The following is a 17134-nucleotide window of genomic DNA, read 5'->3' as shown; positions in this document are numbered from 1 at the left end:
CTTCTCTACTGGATAGAAGAGCGCACGAGATTTCTTATGCAATTACGAACTATTCTGTCCACAGCATGAGATGCACTTACACTTCTGATCACATCATCTGCACCAGGGCCATGGTCAAAAACCTTGGGGCGACATTCATGGGATCAACTAGTATCTGACTTCACTGTTTGCATTTTATTAGCATCACTTTCAGCTCCAGGGAAGAAGCCCACCCGCCCGGCTAACTGTATGCCCAGCGCGTGGGCACCTTCCAGGCTGTGGCTGTCTAAGCAGCAAATCCTCAGATGGAGGTGGCCCTGAACCTGTGTTCCTACTCCTCAGAGTAGGACTCTTCAGGAGCTCTGGAGCAAACGCTTCAGGTGAGCAGGACCCCGTGAGTCTTCTTGCAAGGGAACTTTTCTGAAGGAGGAAGCCAGAAGACTGGAGTTCCTGTCTCTCCGGCCCCCCCCCCGGGGGGGGGTCTTCAGCTTGGAGCAAGAGGCTGTGGAAGTTAGTCTGTGGCAAAACCTTGCCTCTGGCTGGAAGTGGGGCTGAAATCACCCGGGAAGACCCGGGGCTGCCCGGGTGCCAGCCCCGTCTCATATTGTCCAAACGTGGAGGTTCATTTGCTGGGCCTCCAGCCGGGGGTTCCTGCCTTCCTGCAGGCCCAGGGGACACTTGAGCCCAGGAAACGGGTCTGGGGAGGACAGGATGTAGTCAATGCTGAACTTGATGCCCCTGTGCTCCTCCTTCCCCGGAGCGGCTGGGCTGGCGGGGGCCAGGGGCTGGTGGGGGCGGGGGGCTGGCTCCTGCGACCCCGGAGGCCCCTCGGTGTCCCCCGCGCGCGCCTCCCCGGCCCCTTCCCGCTTGGGGCCCCTGCGCCGCCTGCGCCGCCGGTAGTTGCCGTTCTCGAAGAGGTCCAGCAGCGACTCGCAGCCGCCTGCGAACGTCCAGTAGTTGCCCTTGCCTTTCTCGTGGCCCTCAGTCCGAGGCACCTGTGCGCAGGGAGGGGCTCCGCGAGGGGCTGGCTTTCTGGGCGCTCCCGCCCACCCCTCCCGGTCTGCACGCTCACCGAGGGCTCCGGGGCAGGCCCTGGATAGGTCCCTGTCCTTGCGGTGGGTGGCGTTGCTCAGGGAGCAAACTGGAGGCACCCCATTTGCTAAAAATGAACTTTCCAACAGCTGCTGCTGCAAGATCTGGCCCCGCCCCCTATCGGGGCTGATTTGGCCCAGGAGCCCCCAAGCTTGGGACAGTCCGGGGCCCTTCGGGGAGCGCGACGGCAGTGGGGAGCTCACCTTGACGAAGCAGCTATTGAGGGACAGGTTGTGGCGGATGGAGTTTTGCCACGCGCGCTGGTTGGCTCGGTAGTAGGGGAACTTGCGCATGATGAAGTCGTAGATGCCGGACAGCGTCACCCTGCCCGAGGGGCTCTGCTGAATGGCCATGGCGATCAGCGCGATGTAGCTGCAAATAGGGGCGCGTCGGGCCACGCGGGGCGGTGCAGGGGACCACTCACGACTTGGGGGTCTGGAGTCCCCTCCGGGCAGCCCTTCCCTGCCCAGAGGCCGGCCCCTCCAGAAGCGCGCTCCCTCGCCCCCAGGGCTCCGGGGGGTGTGGGAGGTGCAACCCGGAGGTCCCCGCTCCCCGCTCCCCGCTTCTGCCCAGACCCAAGGAGCACATCTTCACACTTGGGAGTCTCCTCAAGGGGGTGGAGAGACCTGCGGAGAAAGGAGGAACGGGTCCCTTCCCAGGGTACCCACCGCCCCTCCCTCCGGAGAAGAAAGCCCACCCTCCTCCGGGAGGGTCCTGGAGCAGGATCCTCGCAGGCCCCCAGGCTCCTACCACCGACCCCGCGGGCACCTGTACGCGGGCCGGGTGAGCCGCTTCTCCTCCTCGGAGCTGCCGGCTGGGTAGTCGTCGGCGTCGTAGTTGAAGCAATTGTAGGGATACTGCGAGCTGTCAAACATCTTGGCGCTCCTGGTGCCTGCGGGGGGCCTCCGCGTCGCTGCCACCTCCTCCACGCCGCCCGCCAGCCCGCCAGGTCTGTGCTGAAGTCCTCCCAGGCTCCGGCCAGCAGCGTCTGCACTGCGGGCTGCTCTACGCCCGAGCTGGGAGCCTGGGTTTCTGGGGTCCCCCGCCCGCGCCCACCCAGTTGTCTCGCATCCAATCCCAGCGCGGGGGAGGCCCCAGCCACCGGTAAAGCGGCCGAGGGAAGCAAGCGGGGCTCTCAGTGACCCGCTGACCGGCGGCGGACCGAGGAGGAGGGCCCCGCGCGCTGGGTGGTCCGACGGGCTGGGCGCCACCCCGCCTCCCGCTCCCGCCCCGTGCGCGCCGCCGCGCTCTCTGCTCCCTGCGCGGGCCCCAGATTTCCAGGCAGAGTTGCTGGATATCCCTCTCACCACCCCCCCCTCCACCCGCAAGCCAGAGCTAGGGCTCCTCGGGGGCTCCCTGCACTGGCGGATGTCTCCTCAGAGCTCACCGGTCTGTGCGCCCTCAGTGCCAGGGAGTCACTAGGTTTTTCCGGGGCATGGGATCCCAGAGTGGACTCTTGGGTTGCCAGAACAGAATCATGAGCCAGGCCACAGACAGGGCCAGGGCTGTCACCTCCTCCACCATCAGGCTGGGCCCCACCTCCTGCCCCTGAGCGGCAGGATCCGGGCAGGGTAGTCTGGGCCCAGCTGGCCTGTCCCTGCCTGGAGCACCGGATCAGAGCCGAGTCAGAGACAAAGCGGCCAGCATTTTCTCCAAGGCCCTGCATCCCAGAGGCACTGTCTCTTGTTGCCCAGAAGGGTGTCTCTTCCAGGGGTCCCAGCAAGGGGCTCAGGAGCCTGCTCTGTAAGGAAGCCCCTGAGTGCCTGGAGCACAGAGCTTTCGGTCCTGGGGACAGGCTCAAGAGCTGAGCCACACTTTCCTGGTCCCTTCTAGCTCCAAGGCTGTGATTCCTTGTATGGATAGATGCATGCAGGAGAGAAGATAAGGAATGGGAATTTTAGGAAAAAGAATGAGGTGGGATCTTGCCAGGCGTGGGGTGGTAGTGGTGAGGGGGGAGATTGTTTCACAGTGGATGTGCCACCAAAGGCATTTCCATGAACAATTCCACAGAATTGTTTTTATTTTTTTAAAGATTTTATTTATTTATTTGAGAGAGAGATAGTGAGAGAGAGAGAGAGAGAGCAGAAGCAGGGAGGAGAGGGAGAAACAGCCTCCCCACTGAGCAGGGAGCCTGATGCAGGACTTGATCCCATGACACCAGGATCATGACATAAGCCAAAGGCAGACGCTTCATTGACTGAGCCACCTGGGTGCCCCAACTCTGCAGAATTCTGAACTGACCCATATGTGTGAATCTGCCTAAGGCCAGGAAGCCTGGATAGTCTTTCTCCAGAAAATTCTCCCTTCAAAGCAGGACCCTTCGCTCAGAAATGACCTGTGTTCAGTCCAGCCAGTTGGCTGCATGAGGGCTTGATGCTGCACACAGCCCATGGTGAAGAAGGGGGCAGCACCCCTGCCAGCTCCCCGGGGGAGGCTGTGCAGTCGCCCCTTCTGCAGGGGTGCCATGACTGGCTTCTGTGGAGGGTCGGAAGCACAGTGGGGCTCAGAGACATTCACTGACTCTGTGCTGTCCTCTGTCAGATGTCAGTTATGCTCGCTGGACTGTGGGAACATAAGTAGTACAGTCCCTCTTGAAAACATTTTGGCACTTTCTTTAAAAACTAAACATGTGACCACAGTGTTAACCAGAAACCACACTCTGGGGCATTTATCCCCGAGAATTGGAAAGGTAAATTCATGCAAACACCTGTGCTCACATTCCCAAACTGAAACTCGCCTAAATGTCCTTACACGGGGAGACGGTTATATAGGCGTTGGTCCCCTCTACACCATGGGACACCTCAGCTATGCGAGGTGAATAACCACTAGTCCAGCAGCAGCCTTGATGGATCCCCAACTATGTAAGCACAGAAGCCAGCCTCAAAGGGTTACATAGAACACACTGCCATTTATAGGACACCCTTGAAAAGACAAAATGATAACATGAGGAACAGATTAGTGGTTTCCAGGGGTTAAGAGGAGGTGTGGGTAGGAGGGAAGTGGAGGCCACGTCATGGGACCATGCACAAGGGCCCTTGTGGCCTTGCCTTGCTCTGCATGTCCTGACTGTCAGTGTCAAGGTCTTGGTCGTGAGATTCTGTGTTAGAGTTTTGCAAGATGTCACTATAGGGGGAAGCTGGGTAGAGGGTATGTAGGATCTCTGTTTTTTTTTTTCTTTTTTCTTTTTTTTTTAAAGATTTTATTTATTTACTCATGAGAGACACAGAGAGAGAGAGAATGAGAGGCAGAGACACAGGCAGAGGGAGAAGCAGGCTCCATTCAGGGACCCCGATGTGGGACTCGATCCCAGGACTCCAGGATCATGCCCTGGGCCGAAGGCAGGCGCTAAACCGCTGAGCCACCCAGGGATCCCCCCCTCTGTTTTATTTCTTACAACTGCGTGGAATCTGCAAGTATCTCAAAATAAAAAAGTTTAATTAAACTATCCTGCAGCGGGCTTGGAGACCTAGAGATGCCAAGCTGCGGGAGGGAGATTTGAGACAGAGCAGTATGTGCCCAAGAGAGAATCCCATCAGCCCCACTCAGTGGGGGTTTTCTCTGCCTGATGTCCATGTCCTTGCGTGCTCCCCCGCCAGCCCCTCCCCTCCACGTCAAGCCTCTCGCTGTCTTCGCTTCTTGGGAGAGCCTAGGTTCTGAGGCGTGTCCTCCCACTGGTCAGGCAAAAGCGTGGGAGGAGATGTGGTGGCGACTGGCAGGGCTCCAGGCCAGCCTCTGTCCCGGTCAGTGAGGTCAGCCAGCACCAGGGGACCCCGTGCTCTGGGGATCTTGAAGCCTCTGTCACACAGATGGTGGAAAAGCAGGAAACAACATAGCTACTTCACTTCAGCCCTCCACAGCTTTGGGGGACTGGCTCCGGGGGCCACCCCAAACCTGAGCCTCCAGAGCAGGGGAACCCTGAGCTGGAGTAGCCCGGAGACTTACCGCTCAGGGAGCCATCACCCCGAGGCTGGGTTATGCTGGCGCCACAGCAGTTCACACATCCGTGTGTGCCGCCCCATCCCCTGGAAATGGTCCCTTCCCTTGGAAAAGCCACATCCCAGCCCTTGGATAAACAGATGACAGTGATCCCCGGCCCTGCATCCCACAGCTGGTGAAGATCAGAGCCCAAGTTTGAAACCACTTCTAACGTAAGAGCTCTCATCACCAAAGCCATGCCCTCTCTCGATGTGTCACTTGCAGGGGCTGTTGGAAAACACTCACTGTCATAACAGCATGACATGGAGGCAACCTTCTCTCCCAGCTGCCATCTGGGCTCCTTTCCTTGGGATGGGAATTTGGCCCAAACCCCGTGATGCGCCCTGTAACACCCCTGGTGGAATCCTGCTTCTTGTATGGAATCAGTAGACGCAGTCCACGAGATGGCTGGTTCTGCTGGAGTCTGTGTTTGCAGGGGCAAACCAGATCACCCTTCCGAATCTGTGGGTTTGAGACCTTATCTGGGGGCCTGGTCCACATCTGCTTCTGGCTGATCCCGGGGAGCTCCTTTTGTACCTGGACCCCAGCACGCGGGAGGCTTCCCGGGCACCTGCTAGCTGCTCTGAAACTCACCAAGGGGATGAACTGCCCCCTTGAGCTAGACAAGAGACAGAAGCCGGCACCCAGGACAGCCAGGTCCTCAGAGCAACGAGCTGAACCTACCTTCAGTCTGGTGCTGCCCACAAAAAACTAAATCAAACATAGCCACCTACTTTGTTTGGGCCCAGACACACACAGAAATTCCCAGCAGTCACAAGGAACATTTTCTGAGCAATTATTGTGTGCCAGGACTGCTCTGAGTTCCTTCTATATGAACTCTGTCCATCAACAGCTCCAGGGGAGCTGGTATATGGCAGAGTCAGGGTATCATGCCTCTCATGTCTCTTAAAAAAGGACGTGGAAGGAGGCACCCTAAATCAACAACAGGGGTACCTGGGTGGCACAGTGGTTGAGCGTCTGCCTTCGTCTCAGGGCATGATCCCGGGGTCCTGGGATCGAGTCTCACATCGAGCTCCCTACATGGAGCCTGCTTCTCCCTCTGCCTGGGTCTGCCTCTCTCTGCGTGTCTCTCATGAATAAGTAAATAAAATCTTTAATCAATCAATCAATCAATCCATCCATCCATCAACAATAGTGGTGACCTTTGGGGAGAGAACCAGCCACAGACTTTGTTTTTGTTTTTTTTAAAAGATTTTATTTAGTAATTCTGGAGGACAGGGGGTGGTGTAAGGGGAGGGGCAGAGGGAGAAGCAGACTGCACTGAGCGAGGAGCTGGATGCAGGGCTCGATCAAGACCTGAGATCACCACCTAAGTAGAAACCATGAGTCAGATGCTTAACTGACTGAGCCACCACGCATCTCGAATGTTAATTTTTAAAAAAGATTGTATTTATTTATTCATGAGAATATACAGAGAGGAGAGAGAGAGAGGCAGAGACACAGGCAGAGGGAGAAGCAGGCTCCATGCAGGGAACCCGATGTGGGACTCGATCCTGGGTCTCCAGGATCATGGTCTGGGCCGAAGGCAGTGCTAAACCGCTGAGCCACCCAGGCTGCCAAATGTAAATTTTTATAAGGACAGTGTATTGCTAGCGTAACAAATGTATATAATCACCATTTTGTTGTGATGTAGCCAATTGTCACAAACTTAGTGGCTTCACCCACCATCCACCTGTCAGCTCGCAGCTCTGTGTCAAGATGAGTGCACCGAGATGAGCATGAGCACAGCGAGATGAGCAACATAAGCAGCCCCGTGGCAAGAGACCAAAGTGTCCCGTCATGGCTATTCCTGGTGGTCAGAGAACCCAGGTTTCAGGGCAACAAGTTACACCCCAGGTGGGTCTGAGGTCTGAGCACCTGCTGACCTGCGACAGGTGTGGTGTGTGGGCCTGCGAGAAGGATGCGCTGCTGAAGCCAATCACAGGTGGGTGGGAGTGCGCACAGTCCCCCAGGGAGGGGAGCTCAGGCTGGGTCCCGCACCCCCACCCACATTTTGGTAGCTCTTGTCCTGAACTCTGCTAGTGTGGTTCAGGGATGGGCGGGCCACCATTTGAAGCATGAAAGGATGGGACTTACAATGGTGGTGGAGAAAGCACACATGTTCACTCAATTCAATAGAAGTACCTGTTGGTTAGTTAGGAAACCTCCCTAATGAATTTTGATTTCTTAGGGTTCTGAAACACTTATTTGACTTACTTTAAAATTGACTTCTTAATGTGGGTCCCGGCAGTGAGAAGGCAGACTTCTCTGATCTTTAGCCAAAATATCCTTGAAATACTCCTAAACATGGTGACGTCAGCAGCAAACAAGGCCAGCAATGTTCTAAGACTTTTTTACGTATATTGACCGATTCCCTTCTCAGGGGCAATCCCCCAAGTCAGACACTCTTGGTTGCTCCTGGTTTATAGGTTCTCACCCACATCACACCACTTGCTGGTGGTGGGGGAAGGATTTGAACCCAGACCCTCCAGGAGGATGACAGCAGCTGCATGTGTCAGAACATGGTTTGGGAATAGTCCCATGTGTGGCCAGGTGGCTGGGCGGAGATGGAGAATGGGAGCATGCAGGGGACCACCCGGCTGCCCAGACTGTGGGGAGCTTCTCCGACGCCACCATTAAATCAGCGAGTCAGCGGGCCTCACCAGCAGACCCAGAGCAGCCTTGCAGGGCCACTCATGGAGGTCGAAAGTGGAGTGGTGACTTGTGCTGTTTGTGACACACTCATAAATGGCAAAAATAGAATTATGGTCTTGATAAACACCAAATTCAAGCAGAGGGAAAGAGGATGGAGCCAGGGTGGTCCTCTGCTCCTAACAAGTGAGCTTCCAGCAACTGTGAACAGATGGAGAAGTTTGTGCAGATCACGTAAAAGTCTTGACACAATGCATTTTGTTAGCTATGCTGCATTACAGACAGAGAGGGCCATGGGGGTCTTTAGGAGCTCTCTGTAACGCCAAGTCACAACTTGTTCGGACACTGCTGTATTTTTAATTAAAAGTTGCTTTTGTTATAGAAAGTTTATAAAACAGAGAAAGGTATAAAAATAAAAATCAGCTATAATTCACTTGTTCAGAAGCAGGCTCTGTTCACATGCTGGAATATGCTATTTCAATTTCGGGAGGTGGGAAGCATTTGCAAAACTGCTAACTGTAATATTCTTTAAGAATTTGATTTTTAATGTTACAGAATATAGAGTGTATCAGAATTCACTTATAAGTCATGTTTTAAATGTAAATAATTTCAGGAACCTCATTATGTGGATAATCATCTGCTGATTTGTGCTATAGATTTATTAATGCTGAGTTTCCTTAAAAATCCGACCAAACTTTAAAGAGCAGAAGCCTTCGCGGCTTGCTCGTGCTCAGCTGGCGTTGGCAGAGCATGTGCCACATTCCAGACCTGGTGAGAAGTTCTCTAACTTGACAAGCATGCAGCAGCTCCCACGAAGGGAGGGTCCTGGTCTTTTCCAAGTGATTTTGCTTGAGCTCTCTTGGAGCCAGGAGGGGAGATTTGGTTCTTTTGCTCCCAGACTGTCAATGGGTAATGCATGGACAGAATAAAGAAATACAAAAATCACATCAATGTCCCTTTTCCAAACCAACAGCATAGGCATTAGCATAAGCTCCTGATCACTGTGGTTGAGTGTGTGCTCTCAGCCGCCAACATAAATGGAGGCAATTAGTATCTCGGGATTTCTTCTTGGCAAGCAATCATTGCTCCTCTAAAATCAGAAGCAAAATGGAACATTCACAGAGATTTAAAAATTTCTTTCCAGAACCCTACACTTTAGTGAGATAAATAGCCAAAGAAAGAACAGAGCTAATTACATAAATCCAGCCCCCAAATGGGGTGAGTGAACTGCCCCCCCCTTGCATTCCATCTGTGCCTCACACTCACTCCTGCCCACAGAGATCTCCTTGTGTCACTCCCCGCTGGCCTGCCTAGGGTCACCTCTGCCCCTCAGCCATTGCAGCCGGATGATTACAGTTTTCATACTAGAAAGGGCCAGGTCTGGTGTCCGGAAGCAAGGTCAGTCCTATTCGAGCCACAAGACTGAAGCTCACAAGGGAGGTGGGACTCCCTACAGTGGAGCCAAGGTCTGGGAAAAGCAAGACCTGCCTTTCAAGGTGAGGCAGGCTGTGGGGCGGCAGGCATAATGCAGATTGTGCAGTCTGTCTGCACAAACAGTATAGGAGAGCAAACTGTCCCTTGCTTTGCTCATTGCAAGGACCTATGCAATAGCTCATGAGAAACACAGATAGCCAAGATGTCTGAACTGGAGCCAGGGTGATCCTCTGCTCCTAACAAGTGAGCTTCCAGCAACTGTGAACAGATGGAGAGGTTTGTGCAGATCACGTAAAAGTCTTGACACAATGCATTTTGTTAGCTATGCTGCATTACGAACCACTCCAAACTTAGTGGCTTACACTCACAATAAACCTTCACTATGTCACAGGGTTTCTGAGAGTTGAATTTGGATGTGGCTGAGCTGACCGGCTCCAGCTCAGGCTCTCTCACGAGGCTGCAGCTAGGATGGCAGCTGGGGCCGTGTCTTCTGAAAGCTTGATGGGTGGAGGCTTCCCCTGCAGGCAGCCTTCCCCAAGCCTTGTGTCGTGGTCCCAGCTGCTGGCTGGGGGGGGCCTCCGGTCCTCACCGCATGGGCCTTTCCAGCAAGCCACTCATAACAAGGCAGATAAGTGCCCCACACAGGAGATCTGGGAGACAGAGAAGCAGAGGCCAATCACAGGGCTGTGATTGCCAGGAGGCGTAGACCACAGGGGGCCCACAGGGGGCTGCTGCTACCATGGGAATTGGGAACCCTCGACTCTAGCGGTGAGGACAGCATGGAGAGAAATAGCAAGTGCTACAGTGCCACGGTGATGGGCCCCAGATGCAGAGCAGGCCAGCCGGGTCCCAGCACTCAGGGTCCCAGAGGGAGGTGCCTCAGAGGAATGTTACAAATTCAGCGCAGGAGACAAGAAGGAAGGTCGGTGGGGACTGATCCACACAATGCTGCTCATCCACAGTGTTCGGGAGCCGGGGAGAATGGAAAGCATTCCCAGTCCTCACATTGCTTCCAGCCTGGAGAGAAAGCAGAGGCTCTCAGGAAGAGAGTAGGACAGTATGTCCCCATGACAGGACATACTGAGATGGCCTTGAAGTACCAGGAAACTCCCTTCCACTGCTGGAATATTTGAGCAGCATTCAGGATAGGAATTAACACAATATGGTTGGTGTGGGGCAGAGAACACCAGGCTGGGAGACTGTGCAAAGGCCCTGTGGCCCCAGGAAGGTGTACTTCTACTGCTTGCACTGCCCTCCAGATGAGCCCCTGACTTCTGTGTTGAAGAGAATGTCGGTACATGTTTACTGGGGCACAGAGTTTCCATTCAATCATCTTTGAAGAATGACTCATCCATTCAGGGTTGGTTTTTGAATGGCAGGCACTGTGCCGATCCTGGTGGGACAATGCAGAGCAAGCCTGATGGGCCCTCTGCCTGGGGCCACCTGAGCCCTGGACATGGGAGGACAGGCTGGCCCGGTCGGTGCTTAAGCAGCTGGCAGGGGCTTGCTGATGGCCTTCCTGGCTGAGGGGCCCACCTGCCAGGCAGCTGAGTGTCCCCATGCCCCTTTCTGCTTCTGAGGTCCTGGATCCTGGTCCTGAGGACCAACAGACTCCTGGGGCCAGGCTCTAGTCAGGCCTTGGGGACGGGGCCTTGCTTTTCTTGGGCTCTCCTCTAGATGGTGCAAGTGGGCCAGTCTTGGGCAGTGTTTCTGGTGGCCCCCTTCAACCCGGAGGGCCTTTCCAGAGTGATGGTGGCCACAGGACATATCTGGCTGCAACAGCCAGTGTGGTGAGGAGACCCATGGGATGGCCACACCGAGGGCCTCCGGTGGGCACAGCAACCTAGCCTGATCTGGGCCGAGGCACCCCTCCCGACCCCACCTTGCAGCTGACTTCTTTCCTGGCTTCACCCCACTTGTCCAGTTATAACTTCCAGGCCAGGAGCCGTCCTCCCCACTCTGAGACAGAGTGTACACTGTTCCCAGTTCCCAGGTGGGCAGGTCCCAGCCAGCTCTGAACCCTTCCTTTCAAATGCCATCTCCAAGAAGCATAAGAAAGGCCCCCTCTGTGCATATGGGGACCTCCTTCCCATGTGGGGGCTCTAGGGGCTGCTCTCCTAACAGAGGTCTGAGGTCTGTCTGCCTTCACCACTAACCACACCCCCACACCCAGCAGAGGCTGCTGGAGACTGTCTTGGCTCACCTCTTCTGTCAAGGTCCCTCTGGGTGGGGTGCGGGGATGTGGGGAGGGGTTTTCCTCAGAAACTGGTCCGGATGTGGGAGGGAGGGTGAGTCTGTGCCCCCGGGCGGCAGGAGGAAGCCACATGGGTGATGCATGGCACTGGACTACCTAGGAGCCTGACGAAGGCCTCCTCTACCTGGGGCTTGGCCTCTGGGGCTCTGGGCCTGGGGGTCTATGCATCCAGCTTGCTCCCAGGTGACAGAGAGCAGTGACATCTGGGGAGCCCCCGGGGAGCACCCAGGAGGGCCTGGAGTTGATGAGGCGCCCTCATCACCCAGCCTTGGGGCATGGGTGTGTCCTTTGTGCATCTCAGACCTCTGGGTAGGGGCTAGGATATGGGGGCACCACCTCCCTGCATTGCCAAAGTGTCACTGCACACATTTTGTGCCCTGTGCCCACGAGGACTGGGGCTTATATATTGGTTTGTTTGTTCTTTCACTTACTTTACCTTGGGTGGTAGTCTGAGCACAGAGCCTGCAGCCCCTGGTGGGGTGCTGCCCCCACTCCTGCCTGCCCCCTGAGTCTCCAGAACGAGCTTCCAGGCCTCAGAGGGGAGACTCTGTGTGAGCTCTCCTTGCATTTGCCCTCAGGCACCTCTGGAGAGATGCCGTCTGGTGTGTGGACCCTCCTGGCTGGGTAAGCAGAGGAGTGGAATGGAAGGGGTGGTGGAAAGGGAAGTGGGCAGGGGGTGGGGGTGACTGGGTGACGGGCACTGAGGGGGGCACTTGATGGGATGAGCACTGGGTGTTATTCTATATGTTGGCAAATTGAACACATAAAAAATAATTTTTTTTTTTAAAAAAAGGAAAGTCCTTTCCGTCTCTTTGTTCGGGATGGGACGGCTCCCTCCACTCTGGCATCTTCCACCCCATGAGGTCTCACGGGAGCCTGGGGCACAGGCTGGTCAGGGTGTTGGGCCTGTGTTCTCTCTCCGCAGCTGTGGGTGCATCGGGGGCCACTCTGGCTTGATTTTGAATACAGAAAGAGGGGTCTCCTGCATCTAGAGGTCAGGCCTGAACACCACATGCCCAGTGTTAGATTCACGGAAGTCATCTCTCAGGTCTGGGACTCAGTGTGACAGCTGTAAAATGGGTGTAGTCGGGTGGGGATTTCTCTCGGGGGCATGGGGGCTGGTCCTGCATCCTGGCCAGGCCTGCGGCCCAGGCTCTGATCCCACCTCCTCCCTTCATACCGAGCTTGTGGCAAAAAAACTGATGAACACGCCTTGCGAAGTCTTAGTAACACTGGGGTAGCGTTGAGCAGAGCCGCAGACCTCGTCCCTCCTGTCCCCATCGCCGTGTCCCTGAGAAACCACATCCCACGTTCCCCTGGGTGTGTTCTCGTCTGCGTCTGTCTTTCCTCTGTGTCTCTAACTCACAGACAGATGTGACAATGGTTTTAAGTTTAACACCTATCAACTTTCTGCCCTGCAAGAGAGGAAGGCCTCAGCTCCCAGACAGCACCCTCCCCGCTCAGTCCCGACTCGGTTGTACCACCTTTTCTTTCTTTGGAGAAGGAATGTTGATTATGCCTGTGAATACCATACAGTGCTGAGTCATGAGTTCTCGTAATTATACGTCGTCTCCTGCCCTGCTGATCCTCTGGGAGGAAGGCATTTCCTGTCTGCCCGTCCGTCCCGGTAGGTTTGCATCACCGGCTGCGGCTGTGTCGTCCCCTCTTCTGCAGGAAGAGCCAGTTCCTCTGTTCCGTGTCTTCCTGGCCATGGCCCTCCCACGCCCTGCTCTGCCCGCTAAGCCAGGGTGGCACGGACACTCCCCTGCCCACTTTCCTTCTTTGGCTTTCTCCCTGGGTGCCATCCTCCCGCAGTTTCCGTCCAGGCCTGCGTCCTTGCCCAGGGTCCAAGGTCTCCTCGCTGGGTGGTTGGCTGGACAGGCTGTTGAGGGAATAACCAGCTCCCCATAGCTTCAAGCATTACCACCATCACATCCCAATCGTCCAGCTTTGGGAAGTGTTTCCGTGTGTGCTGGGAGTGAGGGGTCTCCTTTCTACCTGACCTGCCTTCCTCCCAGCCAGCCGTCTGCCTTCGAACCTCCGGCTCTGCTTTGCATTGGCCACTGTTAGCAAGAGTCCTTTTAAGTGACTTGAGTGAGAGCCCTGAGCACCCCTGATGCCTGATGGGGGTCCCCATCCTGCACACCCAGGTGGTGTCCAGTCGCCCAGACCCTGCACTTCCTCAGGGGCCTCCTGCCCCTGGTCTGTGAATCCCCACTTTCTGAGCTGTGTCTGAATGGAGCCCAGGGCCACATTGAAGTCTCGTGACCACTGCCACCGTCCTGCGCTGGTCTTCCTTCAACACATCTGCATGTTCTAGTTTCCTCGTGATGCTGCCTGGCTTTTGAAGGGAGGCAGAGTATGTCACCCCAAAGTGGGCCTCTTTGGCATAAGGATTATTTTGAGCTGGTTATTTTGAGAAATAGCAGACACAGGAGATGCTCTGAAGCAGAGCGGAAGTGACCCTGTAGAGTGGGATGTTCGCATCGAAAAAGGGCACCTCCACATGTAGGGGTGTGTCCTGCTGTGGCTGAGGAGGACCCAGGACTGCAGGTCACAGAGGCAGGTTCTGGCTTGAATCTGCGTGACAATCACGTGCTTGCTTACTGTCTTTGCTCAGGCAGCTCCAAAGGACCTGGGGGTTCTGTGTTGGGACCCGAGGAAAAAGGTCAAATGTGTGTTTCCCATGGTGGCACAGGCACGCCGGGCAGCTTGCATGTGGACGTTTATTCTCGCAGTCTGGAAGCTGGACTCCCAAGAGCAGGTGCAGGGCTGGTTTCTGCTCAGGTCTGCTGCCTGTCCCCAGATGGCCTGTCCCCACGTGGCCTGTCCTCTGCAGGTGCAGAGAGAGATCTGCAGTGTTGCTTCTGTCCTCCTCCAAGGACGCCAGTCCTCGGGCATTGGGCCTCACCTCTTGACCCCATTCAACCTGAATCGCCTACTTAACGGCCCATCTCCAAATGCAGTCACAGTGGGGGTCGGGCCTCAACCTAGGAACTTGGGAGACATGTCTTTGCACGTGGCCTGGCCTGGTGTCTCCATTTCCTCTATCCCTTCCCCATCCCTATTGTGTGGAGGGGTCTAGTTTGTGGTGTACATATGAGTTGGTCATGTGTCACCCCCTCGCTGTCTGGTGGCGAGTCAGGGTCTGCATATAACAGCTGCCCAGCACCTTCTACTGGACTGATGGTGAGTGGACCAAGGGGGCCAAGGAGCCCCTGGGTCAGAGGCTGTGAGAGGAGCACCCTATTCTTTCTGGATGGCCTGGGAGCTGGGGGGATGCGTTTTCCGGGGCAGGGATGGGGAACAGAGGAAGACTGGAGAAGCATGGTGGGCAAGGCCCAAGGTACACAGGTGCCAGCTACTGGCAAGAAGGGGCAGGGATGACTCGGCCAGGAATCACTGGGTGAGTGGTGGGTGGGAAGCCTGCGCCAGGGAGGGGGCTGCGGAGAAGCTGGCTTTGGGGGCCACATTAGCACACCTCCCACTTACTGCCTTTGTAGTCGAGGTTCTTTTGTATTTCTGTGGCAGGCAGGCCTGCCGTACATTGAGTGCAGCTCCAGGTGGGATTCAGGGATGGAGGGGAGGCCTCTGGCCCTGGAGCCAATGGCATGGCCATTCCAGAAACCTAACCTGACTTTTGGGCAGAGTGTCAGCCCCTCACTGAGCTTCAGTGTCCCCACCTGTGAAATGAGAAGAAAGCCGACCTTGCAATCTTGCTTTAGAGACAGTGATAATTTATGTTGGCTGGTTTGCAAGGTGCTGGTGCACAAAAAAGGGGCTGCAGGGGGGCTGGGGCATAATGGGACGCAGAGCCCAGGAGGCACCAGTGTGCTCTGCTCCCAGGGATTCTTGAGCTCCGGGGTTTATGTTGGCCCTCAGGGGAGTCCTCTTCTTGGAAGCCCTGGGGCTGGCCTGTCATAGAATCCTGTGCCCACACGGTGCCCCACGCGGACAACAGGCTTAGGGGGAGCCTCCAGGCAGGGCTCCCAGGAGCATTCAGGCCCTGAATGTCCTGGCTCCGCTGGGCAAACACAGTATGCCTACAGGTGCCAGGGCTGTGTAGGCATGATGCTTACCCTCTGGGACTGACCCTCACCCAGCTCTGTCTGCACCTGCCACACCAGAAGTGGGACATGTGGCTAGCCCCCTCTTCTTCCCTGCCTGCAGCAGGCCCTCTTCCCAGCCATGGTGCCAGCCACAGCGCCTGGAAAGCTGAGCCTCGGCTCCACCCAGTTCCAGGACTTACTTCTGTGGAGGGTGGGTGGCAGCGGAGCTCAGGGCATGAGGACCCAGACTCCAACATACATTTGCTCTAGTTTTATTGCACTTTTACCACATTGCAAACTATTCCACAAAAATGCTGCAAAATTCAGCTTGTTGCCGAGGCCCACAGAGGAGCCCATGTGACGTATTTACACCAACTATCAAAGCAGAGTCAGAAGATGAGCAGCATCCTCAGCCGCCGAGAAAAGTCCAGGTGCTGCTGGGCGGCTCTGAGAAATGGAAGACGTGGTCATCGGCGTCACTCTGAAACTGGGAGTCTGTCCGTCCACCAGCCCATGATGACACCGGGTGCCTTCTGCACTGAGACGGGACTCAGCCATGGGGCTCGGGCCCCAGGAGGGAGAGATGGGGGCTTGTTTCAAGTTAGGTCCAGAGTGAGTGCACCTGGGGGGAGAGCCCGGCCCCAGTGGGCGCGGCCCTCTTGTGTGCATTTGGTAGGTGGTCTGGGGTCTGCATAGGTGTCACTATTTATGTACATAGACACCATGGATAAATACAAAATAGTAAATAAAGGCTTCCTTTCCATAGAAAAAGGGTGGGTCGCCCCCGCCGCCAGGCCGCCTCGTCCGTGAGCACAGAGCGCCCCCTCCCCAACCTTCTCTGGTCTTGAAAGCGAATACAACGTGTCTTGTCAGACCCACTGCCGAAGGACCCCACGTTCCCGTGGTTCCCCAATTCCCGGAGTGGCCTGTCTGTTCCTGAAGTCACCAAATTCGCGGTGCAGATGCGCGTGTCCCTCCTCCACGGCAGGCTGGCGGCTCTCGGTCACTACCTGCCGGGGGGGGCTCTGTGCTCGGGGTCCAGGTCATCCTCCACCACGCTGTGGGGCCCGTCCTTCTCCACGCAGTCCCTGATGGCCTGCAGCACGATGCGCAGCCGCCGGTCCAGGGCCTCCAGGTGCGGCCTGTACAGGATGGGGGCCACTCGGTCCTTGCGCAGGGACTCGGCCATCAGCAGACTCAGCCTGTACTCCTCCTTGGCCAGAAGCTGCAGCCGCAGGTAGGTGGACTTCCTGATCCTGCAGTGTAGACAGAGGTCAGTACCTGACCCCCAGAAACTGGGTATGGGGAGGCTGGGATGAGGAGCCGTGTTGGCTCTATGTGGGGTGGTCCCAGGTTGGTCCCTGACCTGCTCAGAGGCACCGTGGTGAGCATCCTGCCCGGCAGCGCAGGTGGCCACTTGAGACCCGAGGGGTGAGCACAGGGAACCAATACTCCAGGCAGACACAGGGTGGGGAGGGACAGCCCACCCATCCAGGGGACGGTGCCCAGCTCAGCTCTCCACACCTGCCCTGTGGCCTGTTTCATCAACCGTAAAAGGAAGCATGGGTGGGGAGTCGGGGGGGGGTGGAGCCCCACAGAGAGGGTTGCAGAGTGGCACAGAGCACTGGGGGCAGGACACTGTCTGAGCCTCACTGTCCTCATCTGTAAGATGGGCCGTTACGGCTGGCACGAGCTGCGT

The 17134-nt window shown here is 56.2% G+C and overlaps 2 protein-coding genes across 2 annotated transcripts in view; both read right to left on the bottom strand.

Annotated features, from left to right (window-relative positions):
* Window positions 1-578: 578 nt before the first annotated feature.
* Window positions 579-1946, bottom strand: FOXL3 (forkhead box L3). Its single transcript, XM_055339506.1, has 3 exons — window positions 1840-1946; window positions 1275-1443; window positions 579-974 (listed from the first exon to the last, which is right to left on the bottom strand). The coding sequence occupies exons 1-3, from the start codon at window positions 1944-1946 to the stop codon at window positions 579-581; spliced, it is 672 nt and encodes a 223-aa protein (XP_055195481.1).
* Window positions 1947-15691: 13745 nt separating this feature from the next.
* FAM20C (FAM20C golgi associated secretory pathway kinase) overlaps window positions 15692-17134 on the bottom strand; it is a 47673-nt gene continuing 46230 nt past the window's right edge. The window contains exon 10 of the mRNA XM_055340851.1: window positions 15692-16691. Coding sequence (XP_055196826.1) covers window positions 16442-16691 — 250 coding nt within the window. The 3' untranslated portion in view covers window positions 15692-16441. The remainder of the gene's footprint in view (window positions 16692-17134) is intronic.

This window comes from Nyctereutes procyonoides, unplaced genomic scaffold (genome assembly GCF_905146905.1).
Source record: "Nyctereutes procyonoides isolate TBG_1078 unplaced genomic scaffold, NYPRO_anot_genome, whole genome shotgun sequence".
Classification (NCBI taxonomy): domain Eukaryota; kingdom Metazoa; phylum Chordata; class Mammalia; order Carnivora; family Canidae; genus Nyctereutes; species Nyctereutes procyonoides.
The sequence above is the reverse complement of the archived record's forward strand: the minus strand, read 5'-3'. Positions and strand labels throughout refer to the sequence as shown.

Coding starts and splice junctions, on each gene's coding strand:
- FOXL3 (XM_055339506.1), bottom strand. CDS start 1,946: ATGTTTGACAGCTCGCAGTATCCCTACAATTGCTTCAACTACGACGCC. Junction 1,444..1,839: donor CTCACCCGGCCCGCGTACAG/GTGCCCGCGGGG, acceptor CCCTATTTGCAG/CTACATCGCGCTGATCGCCA. Junction 975..1,274: donor TCAATAGCTGCTTCGTCAAG/GTGAGCTCCCCA, acceptor CCCTGCGCACAG/GTGCCTCGGACTGAGGGCCA.